Below are 25,152 nucleotides of genomic sequence, written 5' to 3' on the forward strand. Positions count from 1 at the left end.
CTCTTTGTGACCCCATGGGATTCTCCACACAAGAATACTGGAGTGGGTAGCCATGCCCTTCTTCGGGGAATCTTCCTGACACAGAGATCAAACCTGGGTCTCCTGCATTGCAGGCAGATTCTTTACTGTCTGAGCCACCTACTGAGCATCTACTATGTGCTAAGCATGGGGCTATGTCCTTTATGTGGATTATCCTCATTCTCACAAGAACCACGTGAAATAGGTAGAATCATGGCCATTTTCCAGGTGAGAAAAAATGAGACTGGGAATAGTTTAATTGACCAGTCGAAGGTCATATAGCTGGCAAATGGTGGAGATGGAATTCAAACTCATGCTGCCCCCTCTTCAGGGACCTAACGTCTTTCATAAGCACTTACTTGGAATCAGTGGTCTCCTGCTCTGATGTCCTCCAAAGCCCACCAATGCCGTAGTAACAAGGGGGTTGAGCCTTTTCAGCTTGAGATCCCAAGTGGCCCCTTACTGGAGGCAGGAAATCACTGGATCGCAGAGCAAAGGATTCTGGCTCTGCTGGGAGGCTTTGTGAGCCCTGCCTCGGGGCCTCCAGGTGGCCAAAGGCTGGAAGCTGGGGCTGCTCCAGAACCTCCTCAGGATGGAGGGCACCAGAACCAGTGGTTTCTGAACTGAAATACTGGGGTGGCAGCTCCTCCTCCTCCCCCGCTTCCTCCTCTTCTTCCTCCTCCTCCTCTACCCCTTCCTCCTCTTCTTCTTCCTCTTCCTCCTCCTCCTCTTCTTCCTCCTCTTGCTGCTGCTTTTGCTGCTGTTGCTGTTGCTGGGCTGCACGGAAGAGCCTGTATTTCTCCCAGTTGGGAGGAGGAGGGCGAGGAGGAGGAAAGGCCTTCTTCCTGGCCCCCAGAGCGTCTGGCTGGGTCTCATCAACTTTGTTGAAGAGCTCCTTCCTGTGCTGCTCCCAGGCCGGGGAGCTCTGAGGATCCAGGGTGATGTGGCTTTCCGAGAAGGCACGGCTGCGCAGCGGGCGAGGCATGGAGGCGAGGGAGCTCTCCCCCTCATGAACGGAGGTTTCCTCTGCTTTTTTGGAGGAGTGCTCAAAGTCTCCAAGGAGGTCAAGAGAAGAGACTGCTCGGTAGTTTGACAAGTCCAGTGCTGGGTTCTCAAGGCAAGGATGGAATGCGGTTGCCCATGAAAAGCTAGCCTTGGAATGAGCCATTTCCCTGCAAAACAGCAGATGAAGGCTGGATAAAACAAGCACACTGCAGATGGTCCCATAACTTTAGATAACCTCATTTATGTAAATTTTAAAATGGCAAAAAAAAAAACCAATACAATATAGGTAGTAAATGTAATAATATTAGTAATACTAATATATGATATATAACATTGATAGCTAACATCTAGGTGCCAGACATGGTTTTAAGCGATTTCCATGTCTTAACTTCTTTAATCCTCACAACAAGCCTAGGAAGTAGCTATTATAATTATAACCCAGTCGTTGCTCTGGGTCACAGAGCCATTAGCAGTAAGTGGCAGAACTAGGATTTAAACATGGAGAGTCTTGCTCCAAAGTCTGGATATACACACTATCCCACTCACTCAGACTGAATGTGCTGTGTTCTGGGGCTTGCAAGTGTAGTTATCCTGCTATATTTGTTGTTTTTGTTTTAACTGTGAAACATTTCAAATGTTTTAAAACATACAGAGATTGCTATAATAAATATCCCCACCTACTGCCCAGAATTAAGATATTTTAATACATTGCCATCTATGTTTCACGACTTTTAGTTTTTAAATTTTATTTATTTATTGCTTTGACCATACAGTGCAGCATATGGAATCTCAGTTCCCTGACCAGGGATTAAACTCATGTCCCTTGCATTGGAAGGCAGAGTCTTAACCACTGGACCACCAGGGAATTCCTCGTGAATTTTTAAAATAAATAAATAATACCCCTTTGTTTCACCCCCTACTTCTATAACCCTGCTGCCTCTCTACATGCAAGCTATATCCTGAATTTGGCATGTATACTTTCTGTCCATGTTCTCGTGCCAAAAAACATCAAGCAGGCCATTCAGAAATATCTGCTATTTTGGACTTTAAATATACCCTTCTAATGCAATTCCAAACAGAATTTTCAACAGGAATTTTTAACTGTAGAATTTTTTTTTGTTAACTTGCAAAATAAAGAAGGATACAACAATCCCCGTTTATCCACTGTTTTACTTTCCATGGTTTCAGTTACCTATATTCAACCACGGTCCAAAAAATAGTAAATGTAAAATTCCCGAAATAAACAACTCAAAACTTTTAAATTGTGTGCTATTCTGAGTAGTGTGATGAAATCTCTATCTGTCCTGCTCCATCCTGTCCAGGATGTAAATCATCCCTTTGTCCAGTGGATCCCACCCATTAGCCACTTAGTAGCTATCTAGGTTATCAGATGGACTGTCACAGTATCACAGTGCTTGTGTAGAAGTAACTCTTATTCTACTTAACAATGGCCCTAAGGCCCAAGAGTAGTGATGCTGGCAATTGAGATCTGCCAAAGAGAAACCATAAAGATCTTCCTTTAAGTGAAAAGGTGAAAGTTCTTGACCTAATAAAGAAAGGGAACAAATCATATGCTGAGGTTGCTAAGATCTATGGTAAGAATGAATCTTCTATCTGTCAAATTATGAAAAAGGGGAAAAAAAATTGTGCTAATTCTGCTATCATAACTCAAAGTGCAAAAGTTGTGGCCACAGTGCATGAGAAGGGTTTAGTTAAGATGAAAAGGCATTAAATTTGTGGATGCAAGACATGAATGGAAAACATGTTCTGGCTGACAGCAACGTGTTGCACCAGAAAACAGGAAGCCTATGTGAAGACTTCAGCAAGGAATTCCCTGAAATAAGTGACTACTGTAAGTAAGGGATGGTTATAAAGACTCAGGAATAGGTTTGTATTGAAAAACATAAAAGTTACTGGAAAGGCTGCATCTGCCAATGAAGAAGCCACTGCCATGTTTCTGGCAGAGTTGAGAAGTTGATCAAGAGACAGAATTCACATAACTTTTATTGTAGAATATTTCTATAACGTTCTATTGTATTATTAATTATTATTGTCAATCCCTTACTCTGCCTAATTCCCCTTGGAGAAGGAAATGGCTACCCACTCCAGTATTCTTGCCTGGAGAGTTCCATGGATGGAGGAGCCTGGCAGGCTACAGTGGGAGTCTCTAAGAGTTGGACACAATTGAGTGACTAACACATACCACCCAATTAAACTTTATCATAGGTATATATGTATAGGAAAAAAACATAGTATATATAGGGCTCAGCACTATCCATGTTTTCAGGTATCCACTGAGGGTCTTGGAATGCATCCCCCACAGATAAGGAGGGACTACTGTATAACAAAATGTATACTTTGCTACAGAAGACATGGGAGCTAAGTAAAGCATTAAGCATAATATAAAGCAATTGTAATTAAAACAGTGCTTTACTGATTAATAGAATGGAATTGAAAGTCCAGAGCATATTTAATATCAAACTATAAAAATGTGTAATTCACCTTCCATAACAAGAAGATAAAGATGTATTAATATATTTTTGAGACAATAGCAGAGGAGCAGTGTTATATGAAGCTGTGCCATATATTATATATCAAAATAAATTCCAGATTCAAGAGTTAAGGGTGTGTGTATGTGTGTAAAATTTTAATATATGTGTTATATATGTATATATTATATACTTATAAGAAAAAAACTATCAGAAAACTTAAAAGCTGCCACTTGTGAAGTGAAATAAGAAATTCTAATCTTGTAATAGAAGAGTATATCCAAGGAAAAGAAGTCCAGGTTTACTTAAATATGTTAAAAAGTCAAACTTCGGTATAATAAAGAATGACCAAAGCAAAGGACATCTCTTTAGTCTCAGAGTTTGAAGAGTTAAACTCTCTAAGCCAGAAAATCTGGTTTCCTGCTTTAGCCTGTGAGCAATCAGCATCATGCTAAGTACTGCCTCCTGACAGGAAATTCCAGCAGTTGAATTAAACCGTCAGACAGAATACCCATTCAGTAGTCATGTTGGAGCCTGAAAATATTTCCTTAAAAATAATAATACACATAATGGTGGCCAAAATGAGATAGAATGGAAAGCAAAATCTCCTTCACTCCCCTCATTCCCAGTCCCCATCCTGGCTAGCTCATCCCTCATGTGGATCAGAAATTCACAGCCACACATTCCCCATTCTCTTCTCATTTGGACCTTAGCCCATCTCTAGCTTCTTAAGATTATAAAAATTCCTTGTGTACAAACTGTTCCACCTGCCATTTCCCCTGGTCAGGAAGCAAACAAACAAGACGGTGAGTGGGAAGCAATAGGATGATAAATGCTATCAGGCAGACAGGCCTTTCCTGACCACCTAATCTAAAATAGAGACAACTTATCCTTAATTATTCTTTTTCTGTTTTGTTTTTCTCAGAGCATAAATTCACACAAGGGCAGAGATCTTGTGTGTGTCATTCATCTGATACCTAGTGCCTGGCACATAGTAGGCATTCGTAAATATTTAATAAATGAGGTAATTTAAAAAATTCCAGGGGCCCTGATACTCATATAATTTTTAAAATGTTGAATTAAAGGCAAAAAGTAATAAATAAGACAAAGAAGGACACTATAATATTAACAATTTAAAAAGACAAGATCTAATTATCCTGTACCAAGTAATATAGCATTAAAATTCATAAAGCAAAAATATAGAAAATTTCTAGGTACAAAAAGCAGAAACAAAATATGAGACTGTTTCAGCTGATGACAGACATGATAGTCAAAAGATAATGTAAAAAAATTCTAAATTTCTTCATATACCAAAAACAGACTCTACTTTCTTTTCAAGGGCCCATTAAAATTTTTTTATTGACTACATGTTAAACCAAAAAGTAGAAGCAGAAGAGCTACTACTGTAGCTTAGGCTGCAATGCAGCCTGCAATGCAGGAGAGAATTCGCCTGCAATGCAGGAGACCCGATTTCTATCCCTGAGGAGGAAAGATCCCCTGGAGAAGGAAATGGCAACCCACTCCAGTATTCTTGCCTGGAGAATCCCATGGATAGAGAAGCCTGGCGGGCTACAGTCCATGGGGTCACAAAGAGTCAGACACGACTGAGCAACTAATACACACAGACTTGTATCTAGTCACAATACAATAACATTAAAAATTAATGAAAAACAAATATTTCTAGCACATAGAAAATGAAAGGGAGAAAATATCCTCCACTCTAGTCAAAAAGGAGACAATCTAAAATTGTAGACTACCTAGAAAATAACAATAATGAAAATATCAGAAGTGAGAGAATACGGATGATTAAAGCAATGGTGAAAAAAATGATAGTCTTTAATACTTACATTAATACATAAAAACAAAATAAATGAATTATGCTTTCAACAAAAGAAGGTTAAGAGACACAAAAATAGAACTAAGCAAATAAATCTAGTGGCAGAAATTAATACACTAGAAAACAAATGTTAGAACTAATAATTAAAGCCAACAACTTTCTTTAAAAGAAAAAAAACATAAAACAGATTATCCATTTGCTAATTAAAAACCCTAAATGCACAAAATTAGAAATGGACAAATAACCACAGCTACAGACTAAATGAAAAGAGTAAGAGAACACTTTGATCTACTTTATGAAAACAAATTTGAAAACTTAGAATAGTTTTCTAGAAAAACAAAAATTACCAAAACTGATTGCAGAAAAATGAAAATATCTAAACCACCAGTTACCATAGGAAAAAAAAATTGATAAATTTGACCAAAAAATAGCATACTCCCATGTGAGTGAAGTGAAAGTCTCTCAGTTATGTCTGACTCTTTGTGACCCCATGGACTGTACATTCCATGAAATTCTCTAGGCCAGAATACTGGACTGTGTAGACTTTCCCTTCTCTAGGGGATCTTCCCACCCCAGGAATTGAACCCAGGTCTCCCACACTGCAGGCGGATTCTTTACCAGCTGAGCCACAAGGGAAGCCCTATACTCCCATGGTCTTGTGTTAATTCTGAAAGAAAGTAAAAGTGCTAGTCACTCAGTCGTGCCCAGCTCTTTGCAACCCCATGGACTGTAGCCCACCAGGCTCCTCTGTCCATGGAATTCTCCAGGCAACAATACAATACTGGAGTGGGTAGTCATTCCCTTTCCCAGGGGATCTTCTTGACCCAGAGATTGAACCCAGGTCTCCTGCATTGCAGGCAGATTCTTTACTGTCTGAGCCATCAGTGTTAATTCTATCAACCTTAAGCATCAGACAACCCATATGCTATTTACCCTTTCTAGATTTTGGAATCTAGAGAAAAAAGGGAGATGAAATGAGTGCTGTATAACGTCAACACCAAAACCCAGCGACTAGAACATACATAAAGGAAAACCAGAGATTATTTTCATTGAAGAATACTAATGCAAAACTCATCATTTTGCATGTAAAACAGAAATATTAGAACATTAGTAGATATAAGGAATTTATTAATAAACTACCAACATATATTAAAGGTTCTAAAGACCCTTTCTGAGAAGGGTGCATGATCCAAAAAGTTGGAAACCATTGGTCTGGGGAAGTTGCTCCTAATCAAAGTAGCACTTAATTGGAATTACCTGAAGATGCTGTTTAACATGCAAATTCTTTGGTTCCACCTCTAAAAATTGAGATTTAATACCTCAGGAATCTATAAACAACTGTCCCACGAGATTCTAATATCAATAGTTCAGGGGTCATACTATTTCTATAGTATCTTTGTTTCTACAAAGATCCAGCATGAAAAAGATGAGAGTGTTGTGGTTTGGGGGAAGAGGTTTGGGGATAGAGTTACTAGTTTCAGTTAGGTTGGCTTCCCATTTATAGTACGTGCCCCAACCCTCAGCACACACATTCCTACCCTCTGTCCTTGCCTCTCCCACTTTTCCCCACCTTCATCTCCAATCTAGATCTTATGAGATGCAGGTGGTGAAAGCAACATCACCAAAGGCTCTGGTGGGGTCAGTGTCCTGAAGCTGTGGTGAGAAATAACCCTGCTCTGTGACAGTCACTAAATTTATCATTCTTTCCTTCCCAGGGCACAGGGAAGACAACAAAGCAGAGTGGAAAGAACACAGTGTTTAGAAAGACTTGAGTCTGACTTCCAGTAAAATTTAAAAATCTGTCTCCAGAACCTAAAAGTTTTGTGACCTCGAGCAAAGTTTATTTATCTCAGTTTTAGTAAAATATTTATCTTACAAAGCTGCTGTGAGGATTAACCATATAAGAAGGACCTAGCAATGATGCTAGGTACATGCAAAGGTGATTCATAAATGACAGAACTACGAACATTTCATGCAAAGATGGGCTCGATAAAGGACAGAAATGGTATAGACCTAACAGAAGCAGAAGATATTAAGAAGAGATGGCAAGAATACACAGAAGAACTGTACAAAAAAGATCTTCACGACCCAGATAATCATGATGGTGTGATCACTCACCTAGAGCCAGACATCCTGGAATGTGAAGTCAAGTGGGCCTTAGAAACCACCACTACCAACAAAGCTAGCGGAGGTGGTGGAAATCCAGTTGAGCTAATTCAAATCCTCAAAGATGATGCTGTGTAAGTGCTGCACTCAATATGCCAGCAAATTTGGAAAACTCAGCAGTGGCCACAGGACTGGAAAAGGTCAGTTTTCATTCCAATCCCAAAGAAAGGCAATGCCAAAGAATGCTCAAACTACCGCACAATTGCACTCATCTCACATGCTAGTAAAGTAATGCTCAAAATTCTCCAAGCCAGGCTTCAGCAATACGTGAACTGTGAACTTCCTGATGTTCAAGCTGGATTTAGAAAAGGGAGAGGAACCAGAGATCAAACTGCCAACATCCACTGGATCATGGAAAAAGCAAGAGAGTTCCAGAAAAACATCTATTTCTGCTTTATTGACTATGCCAAAGCCTTTGACTGTGTGGATCACAAAAAACTGTGGAAAATTCTGAAAGAGACGGGAATACCAGACCACCTGACCTGCCTCTTGAGAAACCTGTATGCAGGTCAGGAAGCAACAGTTAGAACTGGACATGGAACAACAGACTGGTTCCAAATAGAAAAAGGAGTACGTCAAGACTGTATACTGTCACTCTGCTTATTTAACTTATATGCAGAGTACATCATGAAAAACACTGGGCTGAAAGAAGCAGAAGCTGGAATCAAGATTGCTGGGAGAAATATCAATAACCTCAGATATGCAGATGACACCACGCTTATGGCAAAGAGTGAAGAGGAACTAAAAAGCCTGTTGATGAAAGTGAAAGAGGAGAGTGAAAAAGTTGCCTTAAAGCTCAACATTCAGAAAACGAAGATCACGGCATCCAGTCCCATCACTTCATGGAAAATAGATGTGGAAACAGTGTCAGACTTTATTTTGGGGGGCTCCAAAATCACTGCAGATGGTGATTGCAGCCATAAATCAAAAGATGCTTACTCCTTGGAAGGAAAGTTATGACCAACCTAGATAACATTCAAAAGCAGAGACATTACTTTGCCAACAAAGGTCCATTTAGTCAAGGCTATGGTTTTTCCAATAGTCATGTATGGATGTGAGAGTTGGACTGTAAAGAAAGCTGAGCATTGAAGAATTGATGCTTTTGAACTGTGGTGTTGGAGAAGACTCTTGAGAGTCCCTTGGACTGCAAGGAGATCCAACCAGTCCATTCTGAAGGAGATCAGCCCTGTGATTTCTTTGGAAGGAATGATGCTCAAGCTGAAACTCCAGTACTTTGGCCACCTCATGCGAAGAGTTGACTCATTAGAAAAGACTCTGATGCTGGGCGGGATTGGGGGCAGGAGGAGAAGGGGACGACAGAGGATGAGATGGCTGGATGGCATCACGGACTCAATGGACGTGAATCTGAGTGAACTCCAGGAGTTGGTGATGGACAGGGAGGCCTGGCGTGCTGTGGTTTATGGGTTCACAAAGAGTCGGCCACAAGTGAGCAACTGAACTGAACTGAAAGCTATTCTTGCCTGGAGAATTCCATGAACAGAGGAGCCTAGCGGGGAACAGTCTATGGGGTAGCAAAGAGTCGGGTATGACTGAGCGAATAACACTAGGCTAGTTATTGTTAGAGTGAAGTCACTAACTCAGGGTCCCTGCATATGGTTATACAAACTGCAATGTACAACCTTCACTGCTGTATGCTTCAGCCCTACTCCTTGTTCTCATCAAGAGAGTTGAATTGCACCATCCTCTGGTTAATGTTCAGCCCTATTCAATAGCCAAGAAACCAAGAGACCTTGGGTCTTAGCTCAGATACATGGTTGCTGAGCCAGGAGGCCCTAGATTACCAAGGATTTTAACCATAGGTTCATTTACTCACTCTTCTCAACTACTTAAAAAGGAGAGAGAAAAAAAGCCAAGTTTCGGCTTAAAAGCAGTGTGAAGATCAAGAAGACTAGATATTCTAAGTTGTTTTTTGTTTAGGTATTAATCAGTTATGTCAGCCTTACAGAATTTAACTCTAAGTAGCCAACTCCAGAACCAGTTGGAAGAAAAGAGCACACTCTTGTAGGGACATTCAGTGACACAATCCATGGCACTATAACACTATCTGTGGCACAGGGCTCCAGCAAGGCAACCTGGACATTGCTATCCTCTGCATAAATTCTAATTTGAAAAGCACATCCCTCCTGCCAACATGGCCTGTGTAAGGGTAGCCTAAACTTTTCAGAGTCACTTACATGAGGGGAGCAGAAATAGGCAAGACTCTAGAAAAGGGGAAAGACTGCCCTCAAAGAGATCAGCTGGGCCAATGTGTATATACGTCATTCCAAGCTGTCATTCAGTATTACACTGTGCAAGATGACCAGATCTAAGGGGAGCAAAACCCATAGTCCTTGCTTTCCAGGCACTAACAACGGAAGTGGACTGGTGAATGCATGTATGCTAAGTCACATCAGTCCTGCCCGACTCTTTGCGACCCCATGAACCATAGCCCGCCAGGCTCCTCTGTCCATAGGATGCTCCAGGCAAGAATACTGGAGTGGGTTGCCATTCCCTTCTCCAGGGGATCTTCCTGACCCAGGGATCGAACATGGGTTTGATCATGATCTGAGTCTCTTACATCTCCTGCTTTGGCAAGTGAGTTCTTTACCACTAGTGCCACCTGGGAAGCCCTAGACTGGTGAATGGGAGGCTTCCACTGAAGTGTGTCAGGTTCAAGCCAAGAACAGTGTTCTCTAGAGGCCCTATATGCATAGAAATCTACAGTTTTCTTTGAGACCAAGTAAGGATTCTTTCCTAGAGTGGAGGATAAGGAACTTCATTAAGGAAAAAGAACTATGGTTTCTTACTTATTACTTACTATGTGTCAGGTACTGTTGTAGGCACTTCTGCCTATGTATTTCTATTACTTTTCACACAAGCTCACTGAAGTAACTATACCATTACTGTGGGTTTGAAAATGAGGATCCTGAAGCTTAAAGAGGGTAATTAATTTTACCAGCTACTAAGTAGTAGTAGTGTCTAGACTGGAACTTGCCTTATTTGGCTCCAAGGGACAATCACATTGAAGCAAGGACTCCTGGAGTGAGGCAAAAGGTACTCGCACTACATTCATCACAAGGTGTTCTCAAAGACTTTGGCTCCTTGCTGAAGAGAGCGGAGGAAGCATGAAAGCTAAGTCTGAGAAAGGGCTTTGCTGACACCAGCCAAGGAGACTACATCTCAAAAACAAAAGCAAATCATGTGCCAAGTCCTGGGCTGTTATTCTCTTTTCCTCTTGGCACAGGTAGACTGTGCTTCTGATAAATAGATTTTCCCCTTTTGTTACAATCTTTTTTGGGGAGGGGTTCATAGTAATTGAAAATGAAAACCAATATTTGCAGAGGCTGAAATATCTCCGCCTGCCTCCTTTGGCCTTTTGAAGCTTTCTTGTTTGGGATTTTTATTTTTAACCTCACCACAATAGCTTGGCATTCCAGGATCTCAGCAGCAAGATGGCACAGTTCCAGCTCCATCTCCCCTTCCCCCTTTCTCAGCAGCCAAAAGATACGACTGCTCCAAAAGAAACAGCCACTCCCAGCTTATTGCTGAAGGAAATATTTGCAAGATCCAGGAAGTGAGACACAAGGAGGCTACACAGGGAGGGAGAAGGGCCCAAAACGCTTATTGTTGCCACCCTTCTCTGCCTCTGGGGCCACAGAACTTCAAGTAAGGAACAATTAGTCTGGCAACAGCAAACACAAGTGGCACGATTTGCCCTGAGCCTTACAGAGCCCCCAGGAGTCTGGTGCAAAGTGTCCTTTGAAGAGATCTGAGAAGTCCTTGCTTTATTGTGGCTATCTTGGGTGAAGCTTAGATCCCTCTCTCCAATGACCCCAGCTTGGAGTTTTCAAGAAGGTTTTCCCATTATTCCTCTGAATTCTATGTAGTGTCACAAACATGGTGCTAAAGGAGGGTAGTGATCGCTCTTGTTTACTCAAAGTCCATCATGTGTCAGGCACAGGGCTGGACAGTTAACAGACTCAATCTCATTTCATCCTTGAGACAATCTTGCGGCTTGAGCATTATCTTGCGCATGTTAGAAATGAGACTCAGGGAGCTTAAACAACGTAAGCAGCCAGGAGAAGTTACAACCAAGGTCCATCTGACTCCAATGCCCATGGTTTATGCCCGCACAACATGCTGACTCTTCAGCATTCTCATAACCTTCTCAAGAGATTTAATAAAAGACATTTTAAGTGCACATAATGTATCATTGAGAGGTCAGGAGGGTTTGATATCCACCAGCACAATTTAACAGAGGACTAGGCTGCCTGAGGTTATTGAGGCTCTATTCTCTAATAGCCAGTAGTTCTGACACTTAAACATGCATCAGAATCACCTGGAAGGCTTATTAAAACAGAGGTGGCTCAGTCCTATCCCCAGAATTTCTGATTTGGTAAATCTGGGGCAAGGTGTAGAAATTTTATTTTTAACAATTTTCAGAATGATGATGGTACTGCTGCTCCCAAATCAGACTTTGAGATACACTGCTTTAATCAGTCATTATCTTCCAGGTTCCCAACTTACTAGGGTATCTTAACAGGTCTAAACCCATTTTAAAAAACTCTTAAAAAGGAATTTTAATTAACTATATACATACCACCCATGTGACAAGTGGGATGAAGATTTACAAAATAAAATGAGTATACTGGAAGTGCACATAGCTCTGGGAATCTTGATGCTATTTAAGGAAATTCAGTGCCCCACCACTGTTAAACAATGGATGTGCTAGAGGGAGAGAGCAATTTTTGTATATTTGAATCCCCATGTATACCAGGTGTTGCTGCCGCTGCTGCTGCTAAGTCGTGTCAGTTGTGTCCGACTCTGTGTGACCCCATAGACGGCAGCCCAGCAGGCTCCACTGTCCCTGGGATTCTCCAGGCAAGAACACTGGAGTGGCTTGCCATTTCCTTCTCCAATGCATGAAAGTGAAAAGTGAAAGTGAAGTCGCTCAGTTGTGTTCGACTCTTCACAACCCCATGGACTGTAGCCTACCAGGCTCCTCCATCCATGGGATTTCCCAGGCAAGAGTACTGGAGTGGGGTGCCATTGCCTTCTCCGATACCAGGTATTAAGGTACTGAATTTCAAAGACAGGGGAATAGATTTAATACCAAAGTTACAAAGAACATAATTTAATCTCAAATAGTTTAAAAGGCAATCTGGGTGCTGAGTTATGAATGGCAATTATCATTATAGAGTAGTTCTTCAGCATGCATGTATATACCATTTGAGGTTTTAACCCTTTAAGAGTAACCCTAAAGGTCCATGAAGTGTAGTAACTTATCATTATGCAAAGGGTATGAATTTGACTTGCAAGGTATTATAATACTGGTTTGCAGGGCAAGTCACCAAGCAAAGGAGGGAGGCTAGTCAACCACTTGGCACTCGCATGTCAATGTGGCTTGATGGGTCTCTATTTGGGGTCAAGGTACACAGGTGCACAGTAACCCTGGGAGAGAGAAAAAGTGCTTCTCTGTAATGCAAACTACTTGCCAACTAGCGCTGATGATGGAGTGAAGAGCAATGTAAAGGTCTTGAGAAAGTAATGGCTCTAAGTCAGATAATAAAATGTTCATTAGTGGGAGTGGAGGGAGAGGTTCTATGTTGTAGTGATGGTGACAAATTTGAAGATTCACAGAGGTCTGGTGATGTACCACCTCAGAAAAGTCAAGACAGATAAGCAGAAATGCTAGTTGATGGAGAATTCTAGCAAAACAAATTCTAGCTAACAGAGAGATCAAGCATGGCTGCTAAGTAACACTGTCTGTCATTGGTACAGGGATTTTTCCAAAGCCCTTGATCTTTAACTTTTGCAGGCCTACATCAAATCGATGTGGGTTGCCTCTTCTTCAGATTTTCTTTTTTGTTATGAATTCCAGCAAGTTGACATGTACCCAAAGAACACCACATGCATTCAGCTCCAGCTGTTTACATTTTACCAGATGCCTTTCTGAATCTTCTTTGTACACGGCTACTACCAGATTTAACATGTGGTTTACAATTTAGCCTTTTTTGTTGTTAATATTATTACAAACATTCAAATCTGTGCAAGACCCAATGTTTGTATACCCATCATAGTTAATGGCTATATACTATACCAACATGATGATATATTAGATTGGTAAATCTTTTCCATGATTATAAATAGCACTACTATAAATATCTTTAAACAACTTACTTTTCCCTTTTTAGGTTACGTCCTTGGGGGGCATGCTAGATCAAGGAGTATGTACAGTTTTATAACTCTTGTCACATATTTCTAGATTGTCTTTTAAGAAAACTGAACTAATTTATACTGCTCCATGAAACACATACTGTTTCCTCAAGTCTTGTCAAGATAGGGTTTTGTAATTTCTATTTATAATTTCAATCAACTGTTGATAATTTAATAAGCTGATTGTGACACCCTGAAGTTGTTTTTATTTGTACTTATTTAATTGGTAGCGAGGTTGTACTTTTCCACGCAATGATTTTACTGTCTTTATTTCCTCATGTGTAAATTGGCTGTTTATTTTCTTTGTCCTTTATGAAGCTGAATCTGAAAGTTGACCTTCTATAATCTGTATCCATTCTTTATATTTTTTGGACAGTCAACTGTTATCTGTGATGCTGACCCCAGACATTTTTCTCATTCTCTTATTTAGCTTTTTATTACATTTTGTTGTACAAAAGTTTCTTTCCCCAACTTTTGTATAACAATCATCCATCTTGTCTCTGATGATATCCTCCATTTAATAGGCACAAATTTATCTTTCATCCATAGCTGGAATGAATATGCTATTCCACTGGTCTGCTTTCTGAAATTTATACTATAGAGTATTGTATGTGCTGCGCCTCTAAGGTAATTATTCTCCATATTGATACCTACAGTTCCCAACATTTATTGAAGAAAGATGATTGCTTTCTGCAGTTCACAGTTGCCTCCAGTGTGCTCTGTAGTCTTAGAATCTGTTCCTAGAATCTCTCTTTTTTATTTAATTTCACTGTTTGACATTTTTTCAACCCACTATCATATGGTTTTAATAATTGTCACTTTATGGCAAACTTTAAAATCTGATAGGGTAAGTCTACCACCATTACCTCTTTAAATAAATGTATTCTTTGGTCTTCCTGCCCACTTTTTCTTTCAGATAAATTTCACTATGAATTTGACAAGTTCTATAAAGTATCCCACAGTGACTCTAATCGGTAGTATATTAAATCTATACATTAACTTAGGGAGTAATCATTACTGTATTAGTCTTCCCAAATTGAAACAGAGAATAGCTATGCATTTATTCATGTCTTTATTTCTCCTATTAGAGTTTCTTAATTTTCCTTGAATAAGTTTTGTGTGGCCAGGATTAAATTAATACCCAAGTATTTAAATTCACTTTGTCATGCTCTTTGACAAATCCTTTCTTGCCTCTGAAGGTTTCATAAGCCTTCCTGAAAAGTGTACTCTACCTAATGAAATGAGATTCAATTCTCAATTATCCATTTTCTTTCACTCAATTGGCAAACAGGAAATGTGTACTGGATGGTCCGCACTCTGCTTGTGATGTGGTATGATAAAAAGAAGGAAGAGAGCCCTAGGCCTAGAACTGAAAAACCTGGGTAATGCTCCAACTTTGTCATGTACTTGCTGTATAATTCAAGAAGTAATGGGCTCTGGAGTCAGATGCTTGTTTGAACTTAGGCAAGTGACTTTAATCTATCTGAGAATAAGTTTCACCTTTAAAACTGTGTCAGTAAAGGGTAACTATCTTATAGGGTCATGATTAGTAATAAATAAAATAATTCACATGAAAATGCTTATAGGAGTGCCTGATATACAATAAACACTTAGCAAATGTTAGATATTATACATTTTGTTGTTGTTATTAATAATAGTATAGCAATACATTTCCTGAGTCTTAGCTTCCTTATCGGTCAAATCGGGAAAATAAGGCTTAACCACACAGAGTTGCTGTGAGGATTAACTGTGGCTATATATGTGTATATACCCCCCACACATTTTAAAGGTCTGTGCAAAGTGGAAAAATGGAAAAGACCACAGGAGGCAATTTTAAGTACAGAAAACCAAGAGAGATAATCCATAAAATAATTTCTTTGAACTATTAAATATGTCACATTTATGTACCTTTTCCTCCCAGCAGAGCTACTCGCCAATTTTTTCCCCTCCTACTAATATTAAAATGCATTTGTATTCTCTGTACACAAACCAAATAACAGTGGAGGGAGACAACCAAGAGCACAACTACCTGGAATTAAATTTTGTTGCAGGCTTCCAGGCAGAGTGGCTCAAGAATATACATTTAATTTTCCCACCTATACTCATCATTCTACTTGTGATAGAAGTGACATGCTGCTACTGCTGCTGCTAAGTCGCTTCAGTTGTGTCTGACTCTGTGCGACCCCATAGACCGCAGCCCACCAGGCTCCTCCGTCCCTGGGATTCTCCAGCCAAGAACACTGGAGTGGGTTGCCATTGCCTTCTCCAACGCATGAAAGTGAAAAGTGAAAGTGAAGTCGCTCAGTCGTGTCTGACTCTTAGCGACCCCATGGACTACAGCTTACCAGGCTCTTCTGTCCATGGGATTTTCCAGGCAAGAGTACTGGAGTGGGGTAGAAGGGACATAAGAAAAGTTAAAAATGTGTGTGTAGTCTGAGGAAGGTAAGTGGAAGCTCGCTCCATCAGAATATCTCTTTAAATGTCATCTTTGCCCTTGACCTTTCTTAGGCCTTCTCATCTTCCTTGGAGATCATAAACTATGATCTGCCAGCTCCATATTCAGCATCAATATGACCTTTCCATTGACCTCCCCTTTCTGTTTTTAAACTTAAGCCAATTTCCCAAATCCTGATCAAAAGTTCACTTAAACCAGAAGTTCTCATATTTAGCTTATATCAGAATTGCCTGGAGGGCTTGTAAAACACACATCTCTGGGCCATGTTGCCCCAGTTTCTGATTCAGTTGATCTGGGTAGGGGCCAATAATTTTCAGTTCTACTTCAGTTCTTAGGTGATACTGAGGGTGTTGGTCCTAGGACTACATATTTTAGTTAATTAATTTACTTTTGGCTGTGCTGGGTCTTTGTTGCTGCCTGAGGGCTTTCTCTCCTTATGGTGAGGGGGGCTACTCTCTAGTTGCATTGGGCAGGCTTCTCATTGCAGTAGCTTCTCTTGTTGCAGGGCACAGGCTGTAGGGAATATGGGCTCAGTACCTGTGGCACATGGGCTCGGTTGCTCTGTGGCATGTGGGATCCTCCAGGATCAGGGATAGAACCCATGTCCCCTGCGTTGGCAGGCAGATTCTTAACCACTAGACCACCAGGGAAGCCCTAGGACTACATTTTGAGAATCACTAACTTAAACCTTTCTTCCCTCTCTAACCACCGCCCCATTTCTCTCCTTCCTTTTCTTAGCCAACTTTTTAGACAGTTTTAAATGTATAAATGTCTTTTCAGTTCAGTTCAGTCGCTCAGTTATGTCCAACTCTTTGTGACCCCATGGACTGCAGCATGCCAGGCTTTCCTGTCCATCACCAACTCCCGGAGCTTGTTCAAACTCTATTGAGTTCGTGATGCCATCCAGCCATCTCATCCTCTGTCGTCCACTTCTCCTGCCTTCAATCCTCCCCAGCATCAGGGTCTTTTCTAATGAGTCAGCTCTTTGCATCAGGTGGCCAAAGTATTGGAGCTTCAACTTCAGCATCAGTTCTTCCAATGAATATTCAGGATTGATTTCCTTTAGGATTGACTGATTTGATCTCCTTGCAGTCCAAGGGACTCTCAAGAGTCTTCTCCAACACCACCGTTCAAAAGCATCAATTCTTCGGCAATCAGCTTTCTTTATGGTCCGACTCTCACATCTATACATAACTAATGGAAAAACCATAGCTTTGACTAGACAGACTTTGTTGGTAAAGTAATGTCTCTGCTTTTTAATATGCTCTCTAGGTTGGTCATAACTTTCTTTCCAAGGAATAAGTGTCTTTTAATTTCATGGCTGCAGTCACCATCTATAGTGATGTTGGAGCACAAGAAAATAAAGTCTGTCACTGTTTCCATTGTTTGCCCATCTATTTGCCATTAAGTGATGGGACTGGATGCCATGATCTTAGTTTTCAGAATGTTGAGTTTTAAGCCAGCTTTTTCACTCTCCTCTCCCTTTCATCAAGAGGCTCTTTAGTTCCTCTTTGCTTTCTGCCATAAGGGTGGTGTCATCTGCCTATCTGAAGTTACTGATATTTCTCACATGAAGATATATCTTTTCAAGCATCTTATTTTAAACTATTTTCCAAATCAAACAGTAATATATAATCATTTCATTAAAATTAATGAAAAGAAACTGAAACCCTCCTATTTTGTTGTTGGAAGTATAAAATGGTACAGCTACTTTGGAAAACAGGCAGTTCCTTAAAAAGTTAACAGCGTTATCATATGGCCCAGAAATTCTACTCCTAAATACTCAAGAGAATTTAAAACAGAGGTCCACATAGAAATTTGTGTGTGAACAGTCATGGCAGCATTATTCACAATAGCTAAAAAGTGGAAACAATCCAATGTCCATTAATGGATGAATGGATAAATAAAATGTGGTATGTCCATACAATGAAATATTTGGAAAAAAATAGAGTATGAAATACTGTTACATTCTACACTAAAGATGAACTTCTAATGCATGCTAGGTGAAAGAAGCCAGACACAAAAGCCCATATATTATATGATTCCATTTATATGAAATGTACAGGATAAGCAAATTAATAGAGACTGAAAGTAGATTAGTGGTTGCTTGATGCTGAGGTTGGGAATAGACAGTGACTAGAAATGAGCAATCACTCTCTATTTCTAACCTCAGGCTCAAGCAACCACTAATCTACTTTGTATCTCTATGAATTTGCCTATCCTGTACATTTCATATAAATGGAATCATTAGTGGTTTCTTGAGGCTGAGGTTGGGAATAGAGAGTCACTAGAAATGAGCAAGGGGTTTTCCTGGTGGCTCAGATGGTAAGAAATCTGCCTTAAATGCAGAAGACCTGGGTTCAATCCCTGGGTCAGGAAGATCCTCTAGAGAAGGGAATGGCTATGCACTCTAGTATTGTTGCCTGTAGAATTCCATGGACAGAGGAGCCTGGTGGGCTACAGTCCATGGGGTTGCAAAGAGTCAGACACAACTGAGTGACTAACACTTCACTTTTACTTCAGAAATGAGCAAAAGGGATCTTTTTAGGGAGATGGGCATGTTCTAAAATTGGATTGTGCTGATGGTTACATAGTGTTTGATCCCTGGGTCAGGAACATCTGCTGGAGAAGGGAATGGCTATACCCTCTAGTATTCTTGCTTGGAAAATTCCGTGGACAGAGGAGCCATGGGGTTGCAAGAGTTGGACACGACTGAACGACTAACACTTCCATTTTCAAATTAACCAAAATTCACTGAATTGTACACTCAAAACGGGTGAATTTAGGATGTGTAAAGCTGTGTGCATTTCTTCTCCATGCATTCCCTTTACAGACCGTCATGCCTTCTACTTTCTATGCCCATCATTTTACTAAGTTTGCTTTCTTGAAGCTCACTTGTGAGTCCAAACTGTCAAATTCAAGAGCAGTCCTCTCCTTATCTTCTGTGATGGTGCCCTGGCATACTTCTCTTTCTTACCACTCCAGATGCCTGCTCCTTCAATCTCCTTTGCTGGCTGTTCTTCTTCATCCTACTCTCGTTGGCTAGGTGATCAACAAGCCTGCTCAAAAGCATTTCCCTGTCCTCCTCGCTAACTTTAAATTCAACATATCCCAACTCAAACTTACCATCTCTACCAAATCAGGTACCCTTCTCAACTGTCCCCAATATGTCAATAATTTTCTCCAAGTCACTGGGGCTCAGAATTATTTTTTAGCTTAACTCCTTTCTTCCCAAGTTCTAATCACTGAGTTCTTTCTACTTTTTTTTTTCCTCAAAAGTTGTTATGTATTTGTGAGCAAATAATCTGAACCAACAATTCACATAGAAAGCAATGCAAATATTAAATACATGAAAAATTTCAAAACAGAATAATCAAAGTAAGCAAATTAAAATTAAAATAGGTACCATTTAAACCTACTTCATTAGAAAATTTTCTATGATGGCAAATTTTAGGGGAAACTGGTATTCTCATATACTGCTAATGGCAGAGTAAAACACCTCCAGGGAAAGCAGTTTAGGAAATAAATCAAGAACAATAAGAATGTTCATTTTCTTTTAACTAGTAATCACAACTCTGTATAATTGTTTTTAATGAGATAATTCAAAATTAGAAAAAGGTTATAGCTGCTCAAAATTTTTCAGCAGCATTACTTTATAACAGCAAGAAATTGGAAAAAACCTAATTATCCACTAATTTGGGAATGATTAAGCAAATTAGAGCACATTAAGCTGGTGAAATATTATGCAGCCATTAAAATTTATAACTACTGAGGAAGCCTTTATGGCAACAGGAAAAACTGTTTACCAAGAAATGTCTAGTGGAAAAAGAGAAACAGGACACACAAAATTATATCTACACAGTTATTATAATCATGAGACCCCTGCCAATCCTTTATACCTATAGATAAAGATTGGCAGGGAAATGAAAACAATCAGGGTGTTAGGGTGGTAAGAATTAGGATACCTTTTATTCTGTTTTTAATTTCCTGTAATATTGCTTTCACAATAAACATCCCCCCCCCAAATATCACACATATTTATCTGTCCCTTCTTCTCCACTTCTATTGTACCCTACCTTCCCAATACAGGGGCACACTCTTTCATGTCTGGATCACTGCCCCAACCTGGTCTCCTTCCAACCTATCTAGGCTGCAAATGCTGCCAAATTATCTAAAGTGCCATATTTACCATGTCACTTACCTGACCAATAATCTTCAATCGCCTCCATATTTGCCATCCTATCTAGTTTTCAAGGCCTAACTATCCGGATGCAATACTTCACTCTTGACCCATTTTCTCTACTGTTACTGTTGCTGCTGCTGCTCCTCATCCTCCTCCTCTTTACAACTAACACTTACTGAAGGTTTATGGTGCCATATTTTGTCCTAAATGCTTTACATATATTAACTCAGTTAATCCACACAACAGTCATAGAAGGTAAGTACTCTTAGCCCATTTCAGAAATAAGGAAACCAATGGGATGGAGTGAAAGGGGTGTGTGTGTGTGTGGGGGGCAGCATGGAGAGAAAGCCACATGCGAAGTTCACAGAGCTAGAGAACAGAACGCCTGGATTTGAACCCATGCAGACTGACTTCAAAGGGCTTCCCAGGTGGCTTCCCAGGTTAAGAACCTGCCTGCCAATGCAGGAGACATAAGAGACACAGGTTCAATCCCTGGGTCAGGAAGATCCCCTGGAGAAGGAAATGGCAACCCACTTCAGTATTCTTGCCTGGGAAGTCCCATGGACAGAGGAGCCTGGTGGGCTACAGTCCAGGGGGTCCCAAAGGGTCAGATATGAGGCAACTTCAGTCAGACTGAAGCAACTTAGCACACAGACTGACTTCAAGGCCAGAACACTTAACAACCAGCAGGCTTTATTCCTGCAATACAGCCTGCTTAGTGTCCTCTCTGGTCCTTTCCTTCTTTAGACTCCAGCCTTCAGTTTTCTTAACCCCCAGTGAACTTAAATAGGGCACAATGATACTTAACATGTATTGGCCTGTTATCATGCGTCAGGCTTTTCTTGTTTGTTTAAACCACTTTTCACCTTATAGCTACTGGCTTGAGTTGAAGACCTGGCCTGTCCCTTTAATAGCTGTGAGACCTTGAATAAGTTACTTAGCTCCACTGAACCTCAGAGTCTTTATCTGAGTCAATGGTTCTCAAAATGTGATCCCAGAACCAGCTGCATCAGCATCACCTGGGGAGCTTGTTAGAAATGCACATTTTGAGCCATGCTCCATACCTACTGAATCACACTCCCTGGGGGGTGGGGTGGGAACTACCATCTATCCCAGTTTTTTTTAACAAGTCCTCCAGGTGTTTCTAATGCACACAAGTTTGAGAACCAATGCCTATAACAATGCCTATCTGACAGTTTTGGGGAAGATAAAACAGAGTATGTATAACTTAGCTGGTGGCACCTAGGTTGTCTTGCAAATGGTAATTTATCATTACTGCTACTTAACTTTGTATAGATTAGTCTTCCTTGCTCAAGCTAGGGATGGGCAGGCATTATGCTTCCTGATGCTTTTCTCTAATATTTCCCTGCTTGCTTCAAAATAGGCATTATACACACCAGGTTTTAAATAAAATCCTCCTATTTGTCTGGCTGATTAGTAAGAGAGCCATTTTGGAGAAGCACCATAGCATAGTATAGTGTCTCTGAAGTTAGAATACCTGGTCTGAAGCTCCAATACTTTGGCCACCTGATGCGAAGAGCCAACATATTGGAAGACACCCTCAAGCTGGGAAAGATTGAAGGCAGGAGGAGAATGGGGAGACAGAGAATGAGATGGCTGGATGGCATCACCAACTCAATGGACATGAGTTTGAGCAAACTCTGGGTGAGAGTGAAAGACAGGAAAGCCTGGTGTGCTGCAGTCCATGAGGTCACAAAGAGTCAGACATGACTTAGCGAATAAAAACAACTGTGGTCTAGCTTTGGGACATTAGGCAAATAAATTTATCTGTGTGTGCTTCAGTTTCTTCTGTCAATTGGCTCTCCAATTAATAGTATATACCCCTTAAGGTTATGGTGATATTTAATATTTCCAAAGTGCTTTGAATGCTGCCTAGAATCGAGCACTGTGCTCAAGAAATGTTAAGTCAGCATTATTATTTTTGTGTCATTTCACCCATTCAATGGTGGAAGAGGCTCTGCTTCTTCATTTGGTAAGCAAATGACAACAATATCTCAAGCAGCTTTTCTGTGTCAGGCACTGTGCTAGGCATGGAGGCATCTATGACCAAGGTGTGGTCTCCTTTCTCAGCAGTCTCAGTCTAATATGGGAAACTCAGCAGACCCACCAGAACATGGTGAAAGTTCTCCAAGAACATGGTACAAGTCAGCCTATAGTGGGGAATCAAGACCAGCCACAGAATCCCATAGTATTCCCACCCAGGCCTTAGATTCCTGAGAAATTATGATGAGGGGTCCATTTGAAGGGTTTCCTCTGGGATCTTGATTGAAGCAGTTATAATGGAAAAAGCATGAACTTTGGGACCAGACCAACCTGGGTCTGAATCCTGGCTCCATCACTTAACTAGATATGTGACCTCAGCTAAGTTATATAACCTCTTTAGACCTCATCTATAAAATAGGTAGTACAATTAACTGTTGTGGAAAACGAGATTATGGGTATAAGAAGATCCAACCCAATGAATGACACTTAGTAGATGATCAATAAATGCTGGCTTCCTCTCTTTCCATTGCCAACTGGAAAACACAGGTTTCCCAGACTTTGGAGTCAGAAGAAAACCAAAATTATTTCTGCCTGACTACCAAATCACAGGGGACAATGTGGAGCCCTGGAAAGAACCCTGGGATTTTCAGAGATCAAGAGACCCAGATTCTAGTCCTCTCCCTAGGTGCCCCCACAGAGGCACAGCTAAAAGCCATCTTCCCTGCCTGTCCTTCATTTGTGGAGTTTGAGTAAAAGAATCAGTACAATTTTGGCTTCCCCAGTGGCTCAGCAGGTAAAGAATACGCCTGCAATGCAGGAGATACAGGAGACGTGGGTTCGATCCTTGGGTTGGGAAGATACCTTGGAGAAGGAAATGGCAACCCACTCCAGTATTCTTGCCTGGAGAATCCCTTGGACAGAGGAGCCTGGTGGGCTACAGTCTATGGCGTCACTAAGAGTCAGATGTGACTGAGCACCCTTACTAGACTGTGAGCTCTTTGAGGAAAGGGGTTGTGTTGAATATCTAATACTGTCCTGGAGAAGAACTGGCTGAAAAGTATATCACTGGATAAAAGAGAAATGTCACAAAAGAGGGGTTCCAACCAGGCTGATGGAGAGGACCCTGGAGGAGGTAATTATCTCCTCGTCGTGATCACTATGATAGGTGGGCTCATCTCTTTGGAGCATGAGTGCCAGGTGCCATGTTCCCCACATTATAGGAGCAGTCTCCACTCTGGGCATTATTAAGGGCTCTGCCTTTTATTAAATTAGTATAAACTATTAAAGGTATTATTAAGGGCTCTGCCCAAGCAACTCTTTCCCCTCCAGTCCAAGCTACATATACTATTTGTAAAAATGTTTCTACCTTCTTCAGGAATTCTAACCTATTGTTAGCATGCTCTGCCTTGGATTTTTAGTGAGCAGACCTGAAGCTCTCAATGAGTCCTATAAAAAGAAAGGTGGCAGAACACAAGAAACACTCTGAAACAAAGGCACAGCAGTAGCTGGACAGCCTTGCCTCCTCTCTGGCCCCTCCAATCACCCAGTGGCCACTGGGAAGGTAAGCATAGTTTTTTATGCCTTCCCATCTCTGTTTCAGCATGATCTAGTCCCCATGTCCTTGTGCCTGGGCACTTGCCTCAGGCCTCCGAGCTGATAAGCATAATGTCCTGCAACACTTCTGACTATGATGTATCCCAAAATGTGCTACCAGTCAGTTTGGTCTATAGCCCAGCTGCCTGGGGGGCAGGCTGGATTCCATCTATACGTCAACCCCTTGGTATTGACACCAGACCAGGTTCCTCAAACGAAGCAGAGCAAATAGAAAACCTTATCAATTTCCACAGAACCTCAGAGTTACTAACTTACCCAACTCCATGAGTGGTCAACTTACCTCCCTGACTGGCTGGTCTTCCTGTTTCCTGTTATTGGTTTCCATTTGTCCCCAGGAAATTCCTGCAAAGCAAAATTCTGATAAGTTAGGGAGCTCTGAGCAGCCAGGTAATCTAGACGGCTTCAAAACTGTGAACCGGTCAGGAGCCTGTCCAAGGCCAGGTGCCACCCCTGTGCCCCCAGCTGATTCCTTTTACTCTCCTATGCAGGGTAGAGAACTATGTACCTAGAGGGCTACCTTTCTGTCAGGAGGCCTTCTGCACTGCTGGGACCATGCAGAGTCTAAGATAGCACTCAGGACCTCAGCAGTGTGGTCTAGAAACTCTGAATTACCCTTTTTCTCTACTCCCCTCCCAAACCATGTTAAAAACCAGTTTAGCATGTTTGCTGTTTGTTCTGGCTCTTGCAAAGATCTTTTTATTTGCTCTGCCCAGTGGACCTGCTCATTCTTCTAGCCTTTTCCACCATAGAAAGCATTTTCTTGGACGTTGCAGCCCTTGAGATGACTTTGAGAACTCCTGCTGCTGCAACCCTGTCCTGGGGAGGCAGCTAGTGAACATGCACACCAGCCAACCCCAGTACTGTAGGGGCCCTTCCTCCTCCTCCCAGATCTGCTGAAAGGGGCTGAGGTGGGCTCATTTCTGGGGAACATGTGTGCTGGGTGCCACAGTCCCCATATTACAGGAGCAGACTTTTCACCCTGGGCATTTTATCCATAAGGGCTTTGCCCAAGCATTCTTTCCCTGCAGCCCAAGCTGCATATGCCACTTGCAGAAATGTCCCTGCCTTCTATCCTACCTCCAAGCCTAATGAAAATTTGCCTTTGACATACTCTCTGATTTCAGCATTGCATACCTTCTACCTAGAGACTCAGAACTTAGTCCAT

General features: G+C 41.1%; 1 protein-coding gene across 1 annotated transcript in view; it reads right to left on the reverse strand.

Annotated features, from left to right (window-relative positions):
• Window positions 1-24,329, reverse strand: part of LOC102181106 (protein Shroom4) — a gene marked incomplete at its 5' end in the record, with an annotated part of 37,196 nt that extends 12,867 nt beyond the window's left edge. The window contains 2 exon segments of the mRNA XM_018043917.1: window positions 378-1,190; window positions 24,268-24,329. Of these exon segments, the coding sequence (XP_017899406.1) occupies window positions 378-1,190; window positions 24,268-24,329 (875 nt within the window).
• Window positions 24,330-25,152: the final 823 nt, after the last annotated feature.

Source organism: Capra hircus (assembly GCF_001704415.2).
Source record: "Capra hircus breed San Clemente chromosome X unlocalized genomic scaffold, ASM170441v1, whole genome shotgun sequence".
Classification (NCBI taxonomy): Eukaryota; Metazoa; Chordata; class Mammalia; order Artiodactyla; family Bovidae; genus Capra; species Capra hircus.